The sequence below is a fragment of the Chiloscyllium plagiosum genome, unplaced genomic scaffold (assembly GCF_037043375.1).
Source record: "Chiloscyllium plagiosum isolate Xiang-an unplaced genomic scaffold, Cpla_swu_hap1 HiC_scaffold_12, whole genome shotgun sequence".
Lineage (NCBI taxonomy): Eukaryota > Metazoa > Chordata > Chondrichthyes > Orectolobiformes > Hemiscylliidae > Chiloscyllium > Chiloscyllium plagiosum.
Window position 1 is genome coordinate 14244871 of NW_028270150.1, and position 23423 is coordinate 14268293.

At 40.5% G+C, this 23423-nt stretch overlaps 1 protein-coding gene across 2 annotated transcripts in view; it reads right to left on the bottom strand.

The window, feature by feature from the left end:
- Window positions 1-18322: 18322 nt before the first annotated feature.
- The window catches only part of ncam2a (neural cell adhesion molecule 2a), a 1585154-nt gene continuing 1580053 nt past the window's right edge, over window positions 18323-23423 (bottom strand). For both annotated transcript variants that reach the window (XM_043701406.2, XM_087992469.1), the window contains one exon: window positions 18323-21709. In XM_043701406.2, coding sequence (XP_043557341.2) covers window positions 21598-21709 — 112 coding nt within the window. In that variant the 3' untranslated portion in view covers window positions 18323-21597. The remainder of the gene's footprint in view (window positions 21710-23423) is intronic.

A 23423-nucleotide genomic window follows, 5' to 3' on the forward strand; every position in this document is an offset into this window, starting at 1 on the left:
TGGCCTTCCCCCAGTTTAATACTTTCACCAGAGGTCCACTCTTTGTCCTTATGCATTAGTATCCAAAAACCTACAGAATTATGGTCACTATTCCCAAATGCACCCCAACCACACCCCAACAGCCCCGCCCTGCACTGAAACTTAGATCACCTGGCTGGGTTCATTTCCTAATACCAGGTCCAGTATGGCCCAATCCCTTGTTAGACTATCCATGTACTGTTTCAAAAAACCCTCCTGGACACACCTAACAAATTGTTCCCCATCCAAACCCCCGGCACTAATGAGTCACAGTCAATATGGGGCAAGTTAAAGTGACCAACCACAACAATCCTGTTATTTTCAGACCTTTCTGGAATCTGACTCCATATCTCTTCCTCTATCGCCCACTGGGAGCTGGGAGATCTGTAGTACAATCCCAGCATTGTGATTGCACCCTTCCTATTCCTGAGGCTCTACCCATAATGCCTCACTGTAGGATCCCTCCAGGGGTATCCTCCCTCACTGCAGCTTTGATATTCAAGGTTAATGTCAAGATTTATAGCTCGGATGCTGGTTGTGGGTATGTTCGCCAAGCTGGGAAGTTGGTTTGCAGACGTTTCGTCCCCGGTCCATGTGACATCGTCAGTGCTTTGGAGCCTCCTGTGAAGCGCTGCTGCACTGTGTCATCTGTAATTTATTTATTTGCAGACTTTGGTTTTTCATTGTAGTGGTCGGTATCCATCAACAAACATATTGACCGTGACCCAATATACCGACCACTACAACAAACAGCTGGAACTGGCAACCAGAAGCAGCAGGAATGGAACCAAATAAATTCCAGAAGACACAGTACAGCAGTACTTCACAGGAGGCTCCAAAACACTGAAAATGTCACTGAGACAGAGGACAAAATGTCTGCAAATCAATGTCCCAGAATTGTTTTCACTGGAAAGACTGAGGCTGAGGAGCGACCGGATGGCGGTCTACAAAGTTGAGAGGCACAGATAAGGTAGATAATCAGAGGCTTTTTCCCAGGGTGAACAGGTCAACTACAAGAAGGCACAGTTTCAAAGTGAGGGGGGAAAATTTAGGGAGAAGTGCAAGGCAAATTTTTCACACAGAGAGTGGTGGGTGCCTGGAATGCACTGCCAGTGCAGATGGTGGAAACACATACAGTAACATTGTTTAAGGCGTATCTTAATAGAAATGTGAACGGGCGGAAAACACAGGGATAGAAACTCGTTATGGGCAATAATTAGTGGGTCTAAAGAAGGAGGATGAATTGATGCAGCTTGGTGTAGTTTATTCTATTAATATCTTAGACTGGCAGGCTAAAGAGTTCCTATTGCTGTTGTGTAGTCAAGCTGTGGGAAACTGGGATGGGAATAGATGGATATTTGATGCTGGCATAGACATAATAAGCTGAATAGCTATTTTCCATGCTGTAAAATGCTGTGAATCTCTATGACTCTTTGTGTGATTATGATGAGGCTTTATGATAGAGGACATTGTAGTTCCCAAGCAATGAGTGTCTTTTCCTCAGTCCAATCTTTCAGTTTCCAACAGCCCATGGTACTGAGCCAAGGGTCAGTTTCAACACTGCAGTCATTGTTGAGTCAGCTGATCCCAGCAGCAGTGACACTGCTTTTGTCAAGGTTAATGCCCTTGACTGTTCTTTTCAATGGATAGCTGTCAAACTCCTCAATTTCATGGATCCCTTTCTTGGATAAATCAGTTACTGCCAGTAATCTGACAGTTACTATGATCGTTTTTGACAGCGTCAGTCATGAAATGGAAAACCATGCATGAAGGTGACTACGAATCAAGCCGCAGTGCCTGTACTGCAACTCAGTCGTGGAAGAATCATCGGCCGATATAGTATCTTTTTAGCCGATCTTACTGTGGCTGGATCTTCATAAGGGCTGTCCAATTAGTCCTGATTCCTTACCCCTCTGCTGCAGACTTGTTCATGTTTCCTCTTCATGTTATTTTGTCCAGTTGTCTTTTGATAAATATCTCTTCAATTTTAACTCTTCCAAGCAGTGCATTGTAAATTATCACTAAAATTTGGTGCTGAGAGAAATAAACTTCTTCGCTCCCCCTTCCTCCATCTTTTGATGCTTATTTTAAGTTGGAGGTTTCTGCTCATTGATCCTCTCTGATTAGAATCAGTATTTCCTTATTTGCTGCATAAAACCTCCCTGCAAAACCCTTTTGCACACTTCAATTAAAATTCCCCTTAACACTGCTCTCAGGAAAATACCCCAGCTTCCCCATTCTCACCACAAAACCTAAGTTCCAGTTCCATGGTACAATTCTTGTAAATCTCCTTTATACCCACTTTTAGGTTTTTGCATTCTTCCTTAAATGCCAGAGAAAACACTTACCAAACCCACAACAACTTCTAACTGTAACTCCTGTCAACAGATACATGGGCACACGACCATCTGCAAGTTCCCTTCCAAGCCACTCACTACCTTGACTTGAAAGTATATCATAATGTGGAGGTGCTGGTGTTGGACTGGGATGCACAGAGTCAGAAGTCACATGACACCAGGTTATAGTCCAAAAGGTTTATTTGAAATCACAAATTTTGTCAACTGACGAAGGAGCAGCGCTCTGAAAGCTTATAACCTAGTATTGTGTGACTTCTGACTTTGAAACTATATTGTTTGTCCTTCAGTGTTGCTTCAGTGTTCAACATCCTGGAACTCCCTCTCTCATGGCATTGTCAGTCTGTCTACATCAAATGGACTAAAGTAGTTCAAGATGGTAACTCACCAGCACTTTCTCAAGCACAACTAAATTATTGGATTGACAATAAATGTTCATCCATTCAACAATGACTATGCCCCATGATTGAATAAATGAAACTCGATGCCCATAACTTTGCATCATGCTGCATCTGGTATCCAATCAAGTGATATAAAACTGTTTAATGTGTTTTCTATTCTTTACAGTCTTTGTAGAGACACAAGAGGTCTCTGACTTAGTCCAAATGTTGCCAGAGTCCCTATTCCACAAGTCTAATACCCCAAAACAGCTAATGCTCAATGAGGTGGATATTGTTTCAATGGAGGAACTGCACATGGTAAAGAACAGCTCCCTTAAAATGGATGAAATATTCATCAGAGAAATCTTCAAAGAACCCTCATATGATTTAGACAGTGGAGAAAAAGACCTAAAGCAACCACATTTATTTACAGAGGAAGAGTATGTTTTGGCTTCTTTGGGAGTGTCAAGTGCCCCTTTGGAGAGGTTACCTGTCCTTTGGGACTTTTAAAGGTAAATATGAATCTGGATTAAAAGTGGATGAAATTATTTGAACTATCAGGCTGTCCGTGCATTTAAACCCTCATGCTCTTTACATGCTAAAGATGGCCTGCTCTGACTACATTTAATTTCATAAATAAGCCTAAATGTCATCATTTAATGGTTAGTGCTAATGACTGATTTAATAATGAGCTGACATGTGAAATAATAAAGCAAAGTACAATGGGTAAGAATTATAATTTGACTTGCTTTGGCACTAAGTTGATATGAATGATTGATTCCACAATCTGCCATCATCACAGTGGGGAGCTTGTTAGGTTACAGTTTGACAGCTTCATAAGTTTATAATGTCTTTGGCAAAGGCTATTAATGTTGTTGATTTAATGAAGTATTAAGTATTTGAAGAATTTTGAATGAATTTAACTTTTTTTTATTCATGAATATTCATTTTAAATAGCGAAGTCATTGTTACAATCCTAGAACTTTATTTTACTTAATGTCAAATGGCTTCTGATGTACTCTCATGGTGGATGCTGAGTTAATTGGCATGGTTGGTGCCTCAGCAAATGGAGGTGAGTGGGGCATGGGTTGAAATGAATTAGCACTAAGTTGCCATAGGGTCTAGAGGGCCTCTGTGAGAGGCCCAGGATGGCATAAATGGTATGAAGAGCCATGGGGTGGCTGGGAACATAGTATTGCATGGACAGAATGAGGAGCCATGGGATGGGCTTTATGAAGTGTTGTAAATTGGTGTGGATGGGGCATGGGGTATGTGTAGGCAATGAGAGGAAATAAATATAATGGCTAGAAGGTTATTTTAAGGAATGATGCACCAAATCACCAAGATGGTTCTAATACATAGTCTTCACTCTTTCCAGGGACAGTGGTCCCAATTCTCATTACCTATCTGCACCCACTCCCCCCTCCCCCACCTCACCCCAATGAAATTTAGAATATCTGGGATGGCATGGTGGCTCAGTGGTTCACATTGCTTCCTCACAGCTCTAGGGACCTTGGTTCAATTCTACCTTTGGGCGACTGACAATTTGGAGATCGTACATTCTACCCGTGTCCACGTTGGTTATCTCTCGGTGCTCGGATTTCCTTCCACAGTCCAAAAATGTGCAGGTTAGGTGGATTGACCATGCTAAATTGCTCATACCGTCTAAGGATGTGCAGGCTAGGTGGGTTAGCAATGGGAAATACAAGGTTATGTAGGGTAGGGGGCATCTGGGTCTAGATGGGATGCTCTTCAGAAGGTCAGTGTGGACTTGTTGGGCCAAGTAGTTTGTTTCCACATTGTAGGGATCCTATGGGATACTTATTACCAAATTGTGTTGGAAATATAGAGACAGTCCTGATTCTGTGTTCCTATCTCAGGAGCTTACATTTGGTCCAGTGAAGCCATACTAAAAAAAAGGATCCTGAATGCTTCTTTTACAGTTGTCTACCCTTATCCTGGCATCTTCGTAACTTCTGTGCAAACTCTTCCTCCATCCCACCCCTCACTTAAGATGTCATGATGAGATTTTTGTTGCCATTCATTATTCTTCCTTTTGAAATGTTTCACTTCATGCGTTTCTATGTTAAATCTTGTAGGGTACCACATAATAGCCTATTTCCCAAGCCTACATCCTCCTGAGATCTGTCACTTATCTCTTCACAGTTTTCTGCATTCCTGAGTTTGAAACTTAGCAAGCCCAGGCCATTAATAAATATCAAAAAGAGCAAATGTCCAATCACTGAACCCAAGGCTACATCACTGCTCCCTTCCTTGCAGTGTGAGAAACAATTGGTTGCCAATACTCTCTGCTTTCTGCCTCTTGGCCAAACTACAGCTCCCCTGATGGCTAGGTGCCAGTGACATTGTAATCACAGCAGGAAGATTCTGTCTGCCTTTGACTCCTTTTCAATAAATCTCTCATTTTACCAAAATTATGGAAGATGGAAACTACACAACATTTTTTTTTTTAACCCCATTCTGCAAAACTGTCCAGCAGCAACATCATACGAAGACAAAATGGATGCATTTTCACAGTCACTCTATCAAACACATCTGTCAGGGCAATCTGGATCCAGGCATCTTTTTGTGGGAGAGAAATCAGCATTTTGCTGGAAACTCATTTTCCTGCATTTCCCACTCAATGCCGGGATGATGCAGTGTCTCAAAAATCCACACCAAACAAAGTTGTGGGGTAGCATTGCCTAACAGCACTGGAGGCTGCAAATTATATCTGTGTAAATAGAATAATCACCTGCTCTAGGCTGTCTGGTGGAATAAAGGCCTTCATGCTGTCAAGGTATTGAGGAGAGCTTAGTGGTTAACTGCAAATTTAAATATCTTATATGCAAATAAAAGTAAAAGAGCAAAGTTAAATTATTCATGTATTCATTCTCTCCTCAATAGAAAAGTTTCTGTGATGTTCAATTGCAAGTATAATGCATTACATATCTCTCAAAAATATTAACACGTTTAAAAAAATCTTATAAATGATGAACTTAGTCTATTTTAAATAGCCCATTTAGACATGATAATGCACTGAGGTAAGGAATAACTGGGTAGCATTTCTGAAATGCCGAGCTGACAATATGTAACTTTCAAAGAGAATCATCCATTTATTTTCAATATTTCTTATATCATTTCTGAGCAGATAATAACAGCCCGTGTAATAAATCAGAAATAGAGAAACTGGCAGTAGTAGCTCACTAGATTATTTTCTTACTTTGCAGACAATCCTTTGCATGGTCTGTACCTGTCCTATACCATTAGGTATCAAACTTGGTTAGACATATTATGCATTATGCACTGATTTCACATCGTGCAAATTTCAGTGACTTGCAATCAAACAGGCAGGTTACGTTCTAATTAAAATGTCCGTGGGCCCAATTGAAAATAAAAGTTTGAACCGACAACAAAACGGTGGATGACACGGTGGCTCAGTAGTTAACACTGTTGCCTCACTGGGACCCTGAGCTTGATTCCACTGTCCGTGTCTGCGTGGGTTTTCTCTGGGTGCTCCAGTTTCCTCCCACAGTCACAAAGTTGTGCAGTTTAGGTAACTTGGCCATGCTAAATTGCCTTATAATGTACAGGGATGTGTAAGTTAGGTGGATTAGTTACAGGAAAATGCAGTGTTATAGGGGATAAGGTGGGGAGGGGGTGGATCTGCGTGTGATAGGTCTTTGGAGGGTCAATGTGGACTCGATGGGCTGATTGGCTTGCTTCCACACTGTAGGGATTCTCTAATATTCTACGAACAGTGCCAGCAGTGGTTCAGTTGTCAGGCTTTGAATCAGAGGGTTACTGGTTTATAGTCTGACTCCATGAAAACTTAGAACCATATTTGGAGCTGTACCATCAGAATTGCTCTCTGTCAAGTCAAGCTCCTTTGCAATATAGGAGGGCTACCATTTCACATTCGGCACCAGTCTTAAGATTTCAATGTGACAGAAGCCAGCTAATCTATTTTTATGGCATTGTATGAAAGATAGACAGCATCCATGACACTGAGCAGAATTCTCCTGCACTTTTTGAAATAATATATGCTCTTTTTCTGTCCACCTACTAGGTCATCTTAAATCAATTCTTTTGTCATCGATCTAAACTCTCCTCTTGACTTGAGATCAATGTGTTTGTGATGATGTTCCTGCGAGGAACCTTGAAATTGTCTGGTGTGAAAGGATACAGTAAAATAGTGGTAGTGTTACTGGATGATTAAGCCTGGGGCTTAGACTAATGGCTTGGCGAGAGCTGTTCAAATCCCACCAATGGCTGCAGAATTTTAATTCAATAATTTTGGAATTTAAAAAGAAAAGCTGGTCATAAGAAAAAGATAGCCATCGAGCTAACAGGCTGATGTAGTACCTCAGCTAATTCATTAGTGAACAATATCTGCCTCCATTATCCTGTCTTGTATATATTTGACGCTGGAGTTTTCAGTGCTCTCTGACATTCTTTAGCACAGCTCACAGCCTAAGGCCACTTTCTCCAGAGCAATAGGCATTAAATTGGCAAGAAATACTATACACTAGTTCCAAACATTAGACCTTTTGAACAAAGATTCCTGAGAAAATGAGGCTGGGTAAATAATAATGGGGAACCAGGAAATGACATAGGAGTTGAATAAATACTTTGCATCAGAAGACACTAATAGCATTCCAAAACAGCAGATAATCAAAAGTTGAAAGTGGAGGAGGAAATAAATCGCAAGAGAAAACTATCACAAGAGAAAACATAAGAGGGAACTTAATGGGGGTAAAATCCAATAAGTCCCCTGAAACTGATGGGATGTATCCTAGGATGTTCACTGTAGTAGCTACCATTAGATAGAGATAGTAGATGTACTGGTGAAATGCTGCATCCCCACAGACACCTGGAAATCACTGGCTCAAGACCGTTCAAATTGGAGGTGGAGCATCTTGGAAGGTGTTGAGCATTTTGAGTCTTGCTGTCAGGAAAATTGGAAGCCAAGGGGAAAATAGCACAAAGAGCGCGCTGCTACACCAATGCCGCACCCACCCCTTCCCATAACCACCTTCTGCCCCAAGTGTAACAGTCGCCCCATCGGTTTGAACAGGCCCCTACAGACTTACCCTGGGAATGGAAGAGAGTCATCCTTGTCTGTAAAAGGGACAGCTGATGGTGACTGGTATTAACCTTCCAAGAATCTGCAGACTCTGGAGGAGTCCTAGAGGATTGTAAATCTACCAATGTAACCACATCAATTTAGGCCAATTCATGCCAATGTTAATTTATTCAAAATGGAAAGCAGAAAAAGAAATGTAATTATTGGCCTGTTAGTTTAACATCTGTTATTGGGAAAATGTAAGAGTTTATTTCAAAGGATGTAATAGCACAACATTTGGAAATGCATATCATAATCAGGCACAGTCAGTATGGGTTCATGAAGGGGAAGTCATGCCTGATGAACTTACTGGAATTATTTGAGGGGTTAACAAGCAAGGTAGATAAAGGGGAAATAGTGGATTAATATATTTGGATTTTCTTAAGGGGTTTGATAAGGTGATACATTTGCGTCTACTTACTTCCAAAAGAGCCCATGGTGTTGGAAATAGTGAATAAGCATGGGTAGACAATTAGCTAACTACTAGAAGACAGTGAGTTGGGATAAGGGCAGCATCATAAAGTTGGCAATCTGTACCAAATGGAGTGCTTCAGGGATCAGTATTGGGTCGACAATTGTTTACTGTAAATTAATGATGTGGGTGTGGAACGCGAAATCACCATCATCAAATTTGCAGATGACACAAAAATAGATGGGAAGGCAAGTGGTGAGGATGACACAAGGAGGCTGTGGTCTCTTTATCTCTCTCCTTGCCTGTAACATTTGCTACTGGAAAACCTCCCAAGAGCACCCTGCTGACAGAACCAAGTCTTTACTTAACCAAAGCAAATCCCTTACAATGTAAATCTAATATTTAGATTTCTGTTTAACCCATTTTCAAACAGTAATAAAATGTTGTCAACTACATGATAATTATTTAAACCAATGAGTAAGAAAATGAACACTCTGTAATCCAAGAGTTAGCTTGAAATATACTTAAGGTAAACATACATATTTTCAATTATCCCTACATTCTGTAAATAGGCCATTCGATCCATCAAGTCCACACCAACCCTCCGAACAGCAACTCACTCCCCGACCCGTTCCCTGTAATCCTGCATTTCACATGACCAACCCATCTAACCTGCACATCCCTTAACAGGATGAGCAATTTAGCATGGTGAACCCACCTAACCTGTACACCTGGAAGGAAACTGGAGCATCTGTTCTCTCTATTCTTTCACATACTGGTGAGACCATCACTTATTGCCCGTCCCTAATTCCCTGGAACTGAGTGACTTGCTAGGCCAACTCAGAGAGCAGTTGCTCTGGCTCTGGAGCCACATGTAAAGTGGACTGTGTAAGGCTGGCAGGTTTCCTTCCCAGAAGGACGTTGATGAACCGGAAGATGCTTTAAACTACCAAAGATAGTTTCCCAGTTACCATCCCAAAGACAAGCTCGATAATCCACATTTAGTAAGTGAATTCAAATTTGACCAGCTGCTGTAGTGGGATTTGAATGCATGCCCACACAGCAATGGCCTGGCTCTCCTGAATTACTAGCCCAGTGACATTATCCTAATACCTTACTGTTTAAACTCACTGGTGAGGGAAATGGAAAACAGAGGCTGGTTTTTGGCTGGCATCTTATGAGCAGTGTATTAATTAGTTGTGACATTTGGTTGCAAGACACTTGCACTTCTGCTTATTTCATATAATTAGGAAGAAAAGTTAACCTTTTACTTTTAGAACACATGCAGGATATACTGCATTCATGGCATTTAATTAGAAAGGACACAGGATGTGCACATCTGCAGCCTGTACACCAACCAGTCACAGGTTCCTTTGATACATGTACAACAGCATTTTTGAGTATAAACATAATTGGAAATCCAATCCAACGAAATAAACCTTGTATAAATGTCATTTGAATTATGGCCAGAGCAGTGCGCATAGATATTCACAAATTTAGTTTAGCTATAGTAATGTGGAAGCTCTCTCCTCAAAGCCAAGGAAAAACTATGAGCGCTAGTATGTAAGAGATTTATATATTGGGTTTATTCTGAATTTTCAAACAAGACATACTCAAACCAAAGGCAAAACAACCGAAAGCTAAAAATTTCTGTTTTTTAGAGATACAAAAGATGGAAATTTCTTAAAGGAGAAATCGACCACAACATTGATGTTATTCCTTTTCTCATCATTCCCCTTTGACCCACACCAGTGAAGCCATTCCTTTCATGTGACCCGAATCATAACAAACATGGTTGTTTCAATATGGCTGCCATTATGGCAGAATGGTCAAAGAGGCAAGCCATATTTTAGTTCAAAATACCATTCTCGACAGTGAATTTGTTACAGACCATAGCTCCATCTTTGCATTCACTACCCATTAACTTCCTACTTCCTTACAGCAGAAAACAAGGCCTTTCCAACCATTATGTTTGTAGCAGCTCATTAACGGGTTTGTTATTTTCCACACCTTCCATTCTGCAGTCACTCCGAGGGAGATTCCCATTTATCTGTGGCCTATAGGTCCCAATTGTTCCTAAAAGCTGCCCAAATTCAGTCATTATATTGCACATGAAGAAAGCTTCTTCCACTCCAACGGAAAAGAGAAAGGCTGAGGTAAAGGGAAAATAAAAAGAGATGTTCAAGGATTGATGTGTTAAAATCTGTCACTTTTGAGAATATCCTGATAGGTAGGAAGAGTATTGTGCAGTCTTATACATTCTTAGGTTCTGATTGGTATTGGCATGTATCAGCATAGGGGGCTAAGTCAGTACAGAGATTCAAAGAATTGCACATCACTAAAGGAGGCTATTTAATCCATCATATCTCAGCTGGCTCTTAGAAAGAGCTATTCCTTCAAGCCCGCAACTTCCATCACCTACAAAATGAACAGGTGCAAGTGAACACATGACCTGCAGTTTCCCATCCAAGTCCTGACTTGGAAATACACCATCGTTCCTTACTGTGGTTGGGTGCAAATCCTGAAACTTCGTCAGTAACAGCAGTGTGGCTACAACCCAACCAATTCAAGATGGTGGCTCACCACCACCGCCTTCACGACAATTAGGGATGGACAATAAATGCTGACCTAGCCAGCAAAGTCACATCCCATGTATGATACAGAAAGCATTGACACCACCTCCCCTCCACTGATTCTTCCCTGAAAACTACTTTCCTTAAAGCATTCTAGGGATGTGTGATAATAAAGTGGAAGCTTCTGATGCAGTGTCAGTGAATTGGGCAGGACGTATCTGAGAGTTTGTCCTGGAATAGGGCCTCCAAATTTTTGTTTTTTGCCTTGTCTGTATTCTTAATAGTGAGGAGAAAGAACGAAGCCTGAACGAAGCGGTGAATAAACTGAGCAACTGGTGTTATGACTGAAGACCTTCTAATGCAAAGATGCCAGTTCACTGTCAGTTGCGTGTAGTATATATAATAATGAGACAGCCATGTTGAATTCAGTTTTCGGTGGTATGGAATGATCCTTCAGGATAATGACTCAGAACCACAGACATAATTTACTGAAACTCGTACCTGTTTTTATCTGTAACTCTTTCAATCACATTTTCAACTTGCAACATTGTGAAAGGAATAACTGCATTGATGAGTTTCTTGGAGAATCCCTTCTCTGAAGGTCTGGAAGACCCTTACTGATGAAAACCATCCAAAAACTATCAACCAAACCATAAAGCAATAGACAGCAAATAATACAGAAGGATACAGTTACAAAATAAAATCAAGTGAAGCTTTGCAGCTTTATAACAGACTTGTATTTTTTTACAGAGTTCTTTACAGTAAGACTTAAAAATCAAACTATTTCAGAAATAAAACACAAATTCAAAAGAAACAAAATATTGATAAGTTGAATATCATAGTTGAGATGTTTATCATTACCTGACCACATGTACACAAATGGAGCCTGACATAAAGGCTACTGAAGAAGGATTACAAGCTTCCTACAAAATGGCTGCCAGAAGCAATTGAGCCAGCAATTAAAATGGTGGAAAAAGCAACTGTGAGGGAAAAAGAAAACAATGATTTTGTGTGCAGAGCAGGAATTAGATACGTATCAAACATTTCACTAAGAATGCTCCTTGAACACTGCACTGGGCAAGAGTTACATGTGTTTTCCTCCCTACCACACATCCCATCCCCCAAACACCATCCCCACACAGGACCCCATCCCAAGCAGACAGGTTCAAATCTTTGAAGTCAGTACTTAAAGTGGAAAGGGGAGAAATGGAATCGGATGAACTGGCTTTGATCCTGCACGTCATAAAACCGTGGAATTCTACAGCAGAAGAGAGGCTCCTTTCACTAATCAGGCCAATACTGGCCAACACTGGCCTTTTGGAAAAAAAAACCCTCTTCCAGTCCTCTGCTTCTTCCTGATAACCTTGCAAGTTTTCTGCCCCATGCATGTATCTATCCAATTTCCTTATTTTTGAAATTTTGTGTGAATCTGCTCCAAGCACACTTTCAGACAGTGCACTTCAGATCATAATGACCTGTTCCTCTGTACTAGTAAAATTCTCCTCATCATTGTTCTGGTTGGCTTGCCAAAGATCTTATCAGGTCATTGTGACAGTTTTGTGCCTGCTGAAGCCACATTATATGAGATAAAGAGGAGGATATGCCAATGTCACCTGGACACTCATACATAAATGGGCTTGGCCCATGGTTTCAAGTTGCTAGGGCTCCAGGTCTCAAGATGTGTCAGAGATTGGATTGAGTATCTATGGAAACAAATAAGTAGCTCTTCTCCTTTTTAGCTAAATCTGTTACGTGCTCACTGAAGAAATTGTTAATGGAGTGTTGAGGGATTAAATGGTAGTCTTTAAATGGTTTCCCTGGACCTGATGCCCCACATTAAGTGTCTATATAAATTTCTTACAAGGCTGTTTGGATGCACCAATCCAATAATGGGAAACTGGGCCTTTACAACAAGGATCCTACTAGGAGAAGAGTCCTCAGTCTCTGTCTTACTCTTTCTGCCTTGGGATGTTTGAAGCAATGGAGAATCTGCACGAAGCTAACCTTACCCTCATTCCCAACCTCCCACCGCAATTGAAGTGGGATGTAGAGGGAAAAACTTGGCAGATTTCAGTAGGGAAATTCCAATGTCAATTGTCATTGAGCTGCGTTGCTGTTGAGGGAGTGGAGGTGCTGCTTTCCAGGTGAGATATAAAACCCAGCTTTTTGATGGATGTAAATGATCCCATGGACCTTCTTTAAAGAAAAGATTAGACTTCTTCTATGCCTTGACAAACAGCACCAAAAAAACTGTCTGGTTATGATGCATTGCTGTTTATGAGATATTTTGCAATGCAGCAAGTATAAGAAGTATCTAATTGGCAGTAATTAATTGGCATAAACAGAAAGGTACGATACATTCCTCCTTCTTTAAGGCATTCGCCATTCTTCTCTATTCATTTCTGAGGTTAAAGAGAGTGGTAGCCAAGCTAGTCCAAGGTTTAGTTAGTGGCATAGTGGTAATGTCACTGCAGTAGTAATCTCGTCACGCAGGCTAATGCTTTGTGGATGTGTGTTCAAATCCCATCAAAGTAGTTGGTAGAATTTAAAATCAATTGATATATTAGAAATTAGTCTTGGTAATAGTAGCCATGAAATGATTATTGTAAAGTCCTATTTGGTGTCCCTTGAGAAAATGAAGTCTGCCATCTTTAATCTGATGTGGTCTGTGTGTGACTCCAGACCTGCAGCAATGGCTCAGAATTGCTCTCTGGAATGGCCTATAAGATGTTCAATTTTAGGACAACTGGGGATGGGCAATAAATACACATCATGCTAGTAATGCCCACATCGCGTGGTGTGGTGGTTCAGTGCTTAGCACTGCTGGTTCACAGTGCCAGGGACTCAGGTTCAATTCCAGCCTTGGGCAACTGTCTTTGTGGAGTTTGCATATTCTCCCCATGTCTGTTTGGGTTTCCTCCAGGTGCTCCGGTTTCCTCCAACAGTCCAAAAATGTGCAGGTTAGGTGAATTGGCCAAGCTAAATTGCCCATAGTGTTCAGGGATGTGTAGGTTAGATGCATTAGTCAGAAGTAAATGTTGAGTAATAGGATAGGGGAATGTGTCGGATGGGATACTCTTTGGAGGGTTGGTGTGGATCTGTTGGGCCAAATGGCCTGTTTCCATACTGTAGAGATTCTATGAATAAATACATCTGAAGAAAAATCAAAATGTTGCTCAGTGGGGTGGATGAGAGCAGATTTGGGATGATTTCTCTGGCTCTACATTTTTCTCTCAAAGGGTTAACCATGTAAATTCTGCCTTGGGTTTATGACTCATGTTTACCACAGATGGAGCAGTGATGATGAGACACAGCGTAGGTGTGAACTTGGTTCCTGCAATTTGATGAGGTTGTTGGCAAAAAACTAGCAGATGGTTCAGTTCATATTTGTAAACAACAGCATAGTACCTGATGCATTGCTGGGATTGATATTTTAAGATGTATGTATTCCACAGTCGACCTCATTGGGATAAAGCCCTGAGGCACAGCATTGTGCAATAAATCAGGGGAAATTTGGATGGGTCATGAGAGTGGGGAGCGTGGAATGAAAATCATTGCCAGAAGAAAATTTGTAGAATCCCAAAAGTGCAGGAAGAGACTATTCAGCCTGTCAAGTCTGTACCAACCATCCCATTATTACCTAGACTAATCCATCTAGCCTACATATTCCTGGACACTTAATATAGCGTGGCCAGTCTATCCAACCTGTACATTTTAGGATTATGGAGGGAAACTGGAGCACCAAGCATAAATCCCCTCCAGATACAGGGAAAATGTACAAACTCTGCACAGATCATCACACAGAGCTGGAATCAAACCCAGGTCCCTGGCACTGTTGAGGGGTGGCAGTGCTAACCACTGAGCCACAATGCTGCCCACAGCCTGTGTGTTCCCTTTGCCCATTATTCACCCTTCTGGAAGGTTCAATATTAACCAAACAGTTCAGATATTGGACAGTTGATACAAAGATAGACATTAATTTCCATGCTCACGGGAGAAGGGAATAAAGTAACAACAGATTTTTTTAAAAACTGAGAGAGGGTAAGGGTGTGGAAACGAAGAGTCTGAAAATAATTGCAATATTACAAATTAAAAATGTGGCAAAAGGTCTAATTAAAGATTAGGATTAAACATGATTGAGTACATAGATACAGCCTCATCAGACCAACTCTCCTTCACCCTACTATATTAATGTAACCTTTTGTGTATGTACTGCCTAAATTAAATCTTGGGTTGGAACACATGGTGGCACCATACAACAGTTGAGTTTAAGTTTACCTGTATGTATTCCCATATACAATACTCCTGAGCTCAGCTAAATGCCAAGGTCAAGGAATGTTGAATGGAGCTCATGCACATTTTGTGCAGAAGAGAGAGAGAATCCTGAATGGAATGGAATTAGAATTGTCAACGTGCTTAGCATTAGGTGATTTGTTATTGTCATGTTCTTCCCAGTAAAACAAACAAATAACATACAAAATGGTGTTGGAAATCCTAAGGGGGAGCTTCAGATTTCTCAAATGAGAGTTCCTAAGAAAATGCACCAAAATCATCTGTTGATGAAAAATCAGATAATGCAAAAACAGGATTTCAATCATTCATAAATATTTCACAGAGGAATAAAAGCTCTAGAGGTATATTGCTGTCCCTGTTGTGGTACACAATATTTCTCATAGTTGATATAAGGTGCACTGTTAAGTCTTCTCATTAATGTGTACTTTGCTGATTGGTAATAGTGTTAAATTCTAACTTTTTACAACATATCTTGTTAAGCAGTTGCACCATGTGATATTAAGTGCCAGTTAATTTAGGGAGGAGACTGTTTCCAACGTGCTTAATGATTCAGAATCCAGGGCAGTCCTAACTAACGGTCACCAGCTATCTCACTCATACAAGCCTTGACACTGATGTAAGGGTCTAACTGAACAACTCTTCACCCTGCTACCTACATAGGTTCAGTTTGCAGAAATCCTTTGATAATGTGTGAGGATGAGAAACCACAAGTGACTATTTACTGCACAGAATTTTACTTACCAGCTTCCCTTGCAGTTGAAATTGAAAACTACAGATTGAATTGAGGAGAACTTGAACCAAAAAACATCCAGATTGACATAATCTCTATCAGCTCACCTGCTGAAGTTCAACCTTCTGAGGCTCGAGACCTTCAGCGAATAGAAATTCTTCAGAGGTTTGTGTTATAATGAAGTATTAGAATATAACTGCAATATCCAGATGTTTAAAATTACAGTTCATACCAAAAGTGTTTAACACTAACAGTTTTTTTCATTCCAGAGCAAAAAAATCTGTATTTACAACCATGGATGGAAAATAAGGGGATCAAGCATTATGGAAGAAGACAGGAGAATGGGGTTGAGAACATATCAGACACGATTGAATGGTGAAGCGACATGATGGCCTGAATGGCCTAATTCTGTTCCTATATATTGTAGTGTTAATGTCTTAGGAAATGTATTCTACGTCTGGGAAATAATTAATGAGGGACATAACAACGCAGGAACAGGAGAAGGCCATTACTAGGACTAAACAGGCATCAAATCTTCTGGACACACTGATCTGTCATTTAGGTTTTAAGATTGGTAACTGTCGTGATAATTACTGCAGTGGTTTTAAGCTTCCAGAATTTCCTGGAGTATGGGACAATTTTCAAATTGTAAGGTAATGAATGTAATCTTCCTGTGAAAAAAGGGGGAAAAAACCAATGAATTATAGATTAGTGTGCCTAAAATGCTGGAAATGTAGTGCTGGAATTTATTATTCAGAAAGTAGGAAAGGGTCAATTGGAAAATCACAACATCATTCAGAGTCAACATAGTTTTATTAAAATGTTAATCATGTTAACATACCTGTTAAGAATTTCATGAGGTTGTAACCAGCCAGGTAGACAAGGGAAAACCAGTAAATGTAACCTATTTAGATTTTCACTTCATAAGATACCATCTAAGAATTAGTTATACAAATGAGGGCTCATGGGTTTGGGTAATATATTAGTATGGATTGAGAATTCACTAATGGACAGGGTTCAGACTAAGAATAGATTGTCTTTTTTTTGGTTGTAACTAATGTGTTGCCATTAGGGTCAGTTTTTGAGAATTGACAAAGAACAATCTGCATCAATGCCTCATAAAGAGAATTCAGTGCAATGTATCTCAATTTACATGGCTACCCTTGTACATGAGACACAAAAAGGTAACATGCAATACACCAAGAAATTGTGAAAGCCATCAGATGTTGACCCTTATTACAAAAGGGATTGGCATATAAGAGAAAGCAAGATCCACCATGTTTATATCAGCCTTTGGTGAGACTATCGCTGTGCCCTGTTTTGATCTCCTTACTTTGAGGGAGTACAACAAAGTTTCAATTCAGACTAATTCTTGAAATAGAGGACTGTTCTATGAAGAGATATTAGGTACTCTAGGAGTTTGAAAAAGGAGGCAGTGAAATCAGAGAAATATACACAATTTTTAAAGGGAGTTTAAATCTCTCGATCACATTCTCACAGTAAAGGACACTTAAAACTGAGATGGGGAGAAATTTATGTTACCCTTTTTATGAAGCACAGTGTGAGGCTCACATTCACTTTTATATCCTCTTAATTCCTCTCCTGAAAGTCCTGATTTTCTTCCAGAGATGCACTCTGATATGCTGCACTCACAGTAATTTTGTTTACTTCAAGTGGGGCGGTGGTGACATAGAGTTCTTTTCAATGGACTAATAATCAAAATTATATTCTGGGTTCAAGTCCCACTGCAGCAGATCATGAAACCAAAATCTGATAAGAATCTGGGATAATAAAAATCTAGCCTCATGTTGACTACATAACCAATAATTGTTGCAAAAAAAAAAACACCCACCTAGTTCCGTAAGCCCTGTAGGGAGGGAAATTTCCCAAATTTACCAGACCTTATCTATATGAGACTCCAGACTCTCAGCAATATGATTAATTTAATTTAACCACCTTTGGACACTTGACCATGACCTTCCTAGTGACACCCACATACATGAACAGGATAAGAAGAGAATAATTCTACACTGTGTCAACCTGAATTAGTGTACGCTGGCCATTCGGGATGGCATTGCTGAGCTTTGGCCAAGGGTCACACAAAGTTCAATCTGAAATCATTGAGTAGTGAATAAGGCATTACCCCAGCCTTCACCATCCCCAACCATAGCAATCAACTTCCTCCTGAGCTCAGAGGACACATTTCTCACCTGCTTCAGTGGGTAAGATCAGCTCAGTTCCAACAAGGAGAAAGTGAGGACTGCAGGTGCTGGAGATCAGAGCTGAAAATGTGTTGCTGGAAAAGCGCAGCAGGTCAGGCAGCATCCAAAGAGCAGGAGAATTGACATTTCGGGCATGAGCCCTTCTTCAGGAAGTTTCCTGAAGAAGGGCTCATGCCCGAAATGTCAATTCTCCTGCTCCTTGGATGCTGCCTGACCTGCTGCGCTTTTCCAGCAACACATTTTCAGCTTAATTCGCACAAGCCAGGAAGTGAAAATGGGACCTCCTGTATATCTTAGAACTGTTACAGTACAGTAGGTGGCTATTCAGCCTGCACAGGTTCTGTTACCTTGTGTCAATCTCCTGCCTTTCCCCCATATTCTTGTGTAGAAGTACTGTCCAAAAAAGATCTAATGACCTCAATTGATCCTGCCTCCATGACATTTCACACCATAGCTACTCACTAAGTGAAAAAGATTTTTCTCATGCCACCCTCGATTTGTTTGCACATCACTTTAAATCTATCCACTTTTGTCCTTGTTTCTTTTACAATCAGAAATGGCTTCTCCCTATTTACTCTGTTCAACTCCCTCATTAATGAACTCGATGGAGTTTTTTTCCATGGATCCAGTTATTTCATGATAACTATTACAGATGTTACCTTTTTGTTCCAGCTTGAACTAATGAACCGAAGTTGAATTAAGGAACTGTCTCTGGATAATGAGTTAATCCATCTGGATTATTAATTAAGTCGCATGACCATTATGTAGCTGTACCATTATTACAAATCACTTAACTTTATTTGGCTGAGGATAGTTATTACGTATTTGTAGCCCAGCCGCAATTACCCTTGAGAACAATTAAGAGACAACCATGTCATGTGACTCTGGAGTCCTAGACAGACCAAGCAGGACGACCAGGCAATGGTTTCCTTCCCTAAAGGACATTTGTGAGCCAGATGTATTTTTAGAGCAATCCAATCAATGATTGTTTCATGGCTACTATTACAAAGACTAGTTAATACCACTGGTTCCTAGACAACTACCTATCACTTTCAGATGCAAATTAACAGCCTACCCAGCGTCAGCTGCCCCTTGCAAAAGAAAGTTCTAAACTCCATCACCCTTTAGTGTCGAAATTATCATGAATATGCTGTGACAATGTTATATATTCTGTGAAGAAAGCTAGTTTGCCTTTAAAATAGGAAAATAGGACACAGGCATCTTACAAAATGGCTCCTAAAAGTCACAAAACTACTCTTAATGATTTGGCTACTATTAAGCCCAAACTAATTATCTCAAGAACAACTCACAAGAGACGTTTTGAAAGTCAGTGGACATTTCAAAGTGTGAACAGAAACTCCTTGATAAGAGTTTCCCTTGTGGTGTGAGTAGCTATTCCTGGCTTACCAAACCTTGACAAAAATAACCATCAAAGTGAATGGCTGAGATAGTTAAAAAGTGAATTTAGCCTCACTAAAAGACAAATCCATACCTAACTTGGAAGTATAATTTGACATTTTGAGACACTTTAAGTATTGGAATGGAGTTAAGTCTGGCTGTGAGCAACCATTTTGAGCAGAGACCATAAGAGAAACATCAGAACGCAGTGATTGTTTCTTAACACAAGAAGGTATGCTGCACTAAGCTGCATCGAGAGCCACAATCTGTGATGCCATTCAAGTGAATCAATCGAGCCTTCACTCACTCCCAGGACCATCTCTGCTCTGTCCACCTTTGGGAGCAGCCTCCAACTATTGGCTACAGAAATAATTGCAGTGGCTGGATTCTGACTTCAAGGTTGCAAGCCCTTCACTTTGGAAAGAAGGCCTTCAAGCAAGTAAGGTCTGCAATAAAAGTAAAGACCAACCTTTTCTCACAGGGCTGTGGGACAAAGCAGTGAGGAGGTGTGGGGATTAGTGGGGAAATGGGGTACGCAACTGGACTGTGCTTTCTAAGTTCTTTCTTTTTGCTATTTTGGCAAATGGTTATCTCCTGTGCTGTAAAATTAAATTCATTGAGCAGTCCTGAAAGAATTGCCCCAGGACAAAACTAAGCATTTCAGGTTAAGTAAGTGAGGGAAGCAATCATTTGAAGATTAGGTTGACACACCAGACGTGTGGTACAGTGCCTTTCATTTAGTGTTAAGCTGTGGAACTCCATCCAATCAAACAATGTACAGCTTTCTCAGCTGAACGCTATAGCCACTGCTTTCCTGCATTGAAAATCAGTGCCTTCTACATGTAAATCTCTATTTTCTTTTTAAAAAACCTCCCTTCTGCCAGAAAGAAAAGTTAACAGGAAACTTAGCGTGAAATAGAATTTTGTTTGACTGTGCCTCTGTGCAAAAAACCCTTGCCATTTTTTCATCAGCGACAAATTCTTTAACTTGTGTCATGCTACAAGGTCACCTGGAATGATGAACTATCATTAACTGGAGAAGTAAACAGAAAACTCCATGAATCTTAGGAAATCTGCTTCTCTTGACTCTGTCCTCTGAAGAATTTGATATTTATTGCACAAAGCAGGGGCCAGAGTGAACTGTGCGTGTTGGCAACCAGGACTCATAAAACATGGACACTTGCTGGAAGTATTGACAGTCGGAAACATGGGAGACACCAAACAAGTTAAAGCAGCGACTGTGTTTTCAGTCTCAATCATACCCTATTTTGGTTACGACAATGGTAATCTCTGTGCGGGTCCTTTGCATGGGCTATGAGCAGCAAGCCATCTCGGTTTTCCAATATGGGGACTGAATGTCCGTGTTGATTTGCACTTGCGTGGATATCAAAGTAAGTTATTACCATATTGGTATTCTCACACCAAAAAGGAAGATGCTCAAACAGAAATATATTAGCTCCATTAAATATCTTAAAACTTTATGGAGACTAGTAGTGGGAATTAGTTTCAGGAGGATGAAAATGTCAAGGAGCAAATGAAAGATATTTAAAATCTAAACAAATGTTCCTGGTATTACCCATCTCAAAACTTGTACACCTCAAATTGCTTAAAACCTACAATTTATCCACAGTCATTTCCCTCTTCATTGCAGTCCACTGAAAACAGAAAGAGTTGCACAAGGGAGAAAGTTGCATTCTCCAGAACAGATAAAACGTCATGATACACCAACTGGGAAACAACAGCTTGAATTTTCTTTTCTGCTGTATATATAATATAATATATGTATAGAGAGAGAGAGCAATATAAAGGTTGTTCCTAACTTTTACTTCACAATATCATTTACATGTTACACTTTTCCATTTTCTGAACGGCAAAAGGGAAAAAAAAATTAAGACAGAAATTGTTTTTTCAAAAATCCTTCCAGAAAAATGAGGACAAATTTCGATTTCTTGTATTACTGATAATGCAACTTATGAAAGTTTCCAAAGCCATTCTAATGCCTCAGCCTCACAAATATGTATTTCTCTTCCCTACAAATATTGGTTGCAAGGGTATCTGTAGTTAGGACGTCTCTCTGACAGAGTTCTTCCCATTATGCTTTGCTGCTGTCTTCTTTCGGTTGGATGACGTCATTGGGCACTGCCTCCTCTATGTTTTCTGGACTCAACACTTCCTTTGCATTGCCTTCCTTTAATGGTAGCTTTCTGCAAATGATTGAACAAACTGTGAGGAAATAATCACATTACATGTGAAATTATATTGAGTCATTAATCTCTAGTGTTGACCAGTTCATGCTTCCACAGGGATGAAACTTACATTCAAGACATACCTCTTTGTATCCAAAGTACTTCATAGCAAAAAATTATATTAAATACCATCACCGATCGGTTGTCAAGAGGTTTATGAAATCATGAGGGGCATGGTTAGGATAAATAGACAAAGTACTTTCTTGGGGTGGGGGAGTCCAGAACCAGAGGGCATAGGTTTAGGGTGAGAGGTGAACGATATAAAAGGGACCTAAGAGGCAACTTTTTTCACGCAGAGGGTGGTGCGTATATGGAATGAGTTGCCAGAGGAAATGGTGGAGGCTAGAACATAGAACATAGAACATAGAACAATACAGTGCAGAACAGGCCCTTCGGCCCTCGATGTTGCGCCGACCTGTGAACTATTCTCAGCTCGTCCCTCTACACTATCCCATCATCATCGGTGTGCTTATCTAATGATTGTTTAAATCTCCCTAATGTGGCTGAGTTGACTACATTAGCAGGTAGGGCATTCTACGTCCTTACCAATCTCTGTGTAAAGAACCTGCCTCTGACATCTGTCTTAAATCTATCGCTCCTCAATTTGTAGTTATGCCCCCTCGTACAAGCTGACGTCATCACTCCTAGGAAAGAGTCTTTTTCTGTCTACCCTATCTATTCCTCTGATCATCTTGTACGTCTCTATCAAATCCTCTCCTGGCCTTCTTCTTTCCAATGAGAACACACCCAAGTCTCTGAGCCTTTCCTCACAAGACCTTCCCTCCAGACCAGGCAACATCCTGGTAAATCTCCTCTGCATCTTTTCCAATGCTTCCGCATCCTTTCCGAAATATGGGGACCAGAACTGTACACAATATTCCAAGTGTGGCTGCACTAGCATTTTGTATAGTTGCAGCATGATATTGCGGCTCCGGAACTCAATCCCTCTACAAATGAAACCTAACACATCGTATGTCTTATTAACAGCACTATCAACCTGGGTGGCAACTTTCAGGGATCTATGTACATGGACTCCAAGGTCCCTCTGCACATCCACACTACCAAGACTCTTTCCATTGACCCAGTATTATGCCTTCCTGTTATTCTTCCCAAAGTGCATCACCTCACATTTAGCTGCATTGAACTCCATTTGCCACCTCTCAGCCCAATTCGGCAGTTTATCCAAGTCCCCCTGCACCTGTAACATTCTTCCAAGCTGTCCACTACTCCACCGACTTTAGTGTCGTCTGCAAATTTACTGATCCATCCACCTATGCCTGCGTCAAAATCATTTATAAAAATGACAAACAGCAGTGGTCCCAAAACAGATCCTTGTGGTACGCCATTAGTACCGGACTCCAGGCTGAATATTTTCCATCAATCACCACTCTCTGCCTTCTTTCAGAAAGCCACTTTCTAATCCAAACTGCTAAATCGCCCTCAATTCTATGTGTCTGTATTTTCTCCAACAGCCTACCATGTGGAACCTTATCAAAGGCTTTACTGAAGTCCATGTATACCACATCAACTGCCCTACCCTCATCCTCATGTTTGGTCACCTTCTCAAAAAGCTCAATGAAGTTTGTGAGACACGACCTGCCCTTGACGAAACCATGTTGACTATCTGAAATCAAATTGTTGCTTGCTAGATGATATAAATCTTGTCTCTTAT